An 865-nucleotide genomic window follows, 5' to 3' on the forward strand; every position below is an offset into this window, starting at 1 on the left:
TACTAAATTTATAACTTCAATTAAGATTATTAAATAAAAACAAATCCGATTTATTTATTATATAAAATATCGCTTCTTCGATCAATTTTGTAATATTTCTCAAAAGAAAAACTTTTGAATGCATAATGAGTTTTTCTAAAATTTGTAATAAGTATATTTTAAGATTATTGTCAAATAAAATATTTTTTGTTAAAGATAATTATTATTTAAAAGAATAAAAATAAATTGAATAATCACTTTTCATAGTAACAGAATAGATATTTTTCTGTGTATTATCTTACTCACCTGTACGCCACCGAATCCCATGGGACCAAGGAAATTTTCGCATTCCTCTGCAATCTTTCCCCATTTCCATTCAAAAAGATGCACCATCCCATTGTGACCGGGCACATAGTGCAGATCTTTCTGAGCAGCTACTGCTGACAGTAACGCTAACGCACGCAATAGTACTTGCATCATGTTCATTGATGACTGCGATGCGAAATATCGGTCTCGAAATATATAACTGGTCGCTTGCTCGAAGATCAATATGTTTGCTGATTATAACTGCACGTTTCCGCTTCTCTTTATTACATCAACCAACCGCGCCGATAAAATATACTTATCGCACAAATATAGAACGATAAATAAGTCTTATAAATACTCTAATTAATTATATTCTTCTAATTATGCATTTGTATTGATGAAGCATGAACAGCTAAGGTTACAGGGATAAAATATACTTATCGCACAAATATAGAACGATAAATAAGTCTTATAAATACTCTAATTAATTATATTCTTCTAATTATACATTTGTATTGATGAAGCATGAACAGCCAAGGTTACAGCTGTAACATTTTTTATATAAACGAACGTTATCTAA

The 865-nt window shown here is 29.6% G+C and overlaps 1 protein-coding gene across 1 annotated transcript in view; it reads right to left on the bottom strand.

The window, feature by feature from the left end:
* The window catches only part of LOC108687700 (alpha-amylase-like), a 5014-nt gene extending 4467 nt beyond the window's left edge, over window positions 1-547 (bottom strand). The window contains exon 1 of the mRNA XM_018193618.1: window positions 286-547. Within this exon, the coding sequence (XP_018049107.1) occupies window positions 286-465 (180 nt within the window). The 5' untranslated portion in view covers window positions 466-547. The remainder of the gene's footprint in view (window positions 1-285) is intronic.
* Window positions 548-865: the final 318 nt, after the last annotated feature.

This window comes from Atta colombica, unplaced genomic scaffold (genome assembly GCF_001594045.1).
Source record: "Atta colombica isolate Treedump-2 unplaced genomic scaffold, Acol1.0 scaffold210, whole genome shotgun sequence".
Lineage (NCBI taxonomy): Eukaryota > Metazoa > Arthropoda > Insecta > Hymenoptera > Formicidae > Atta > Atta colombica.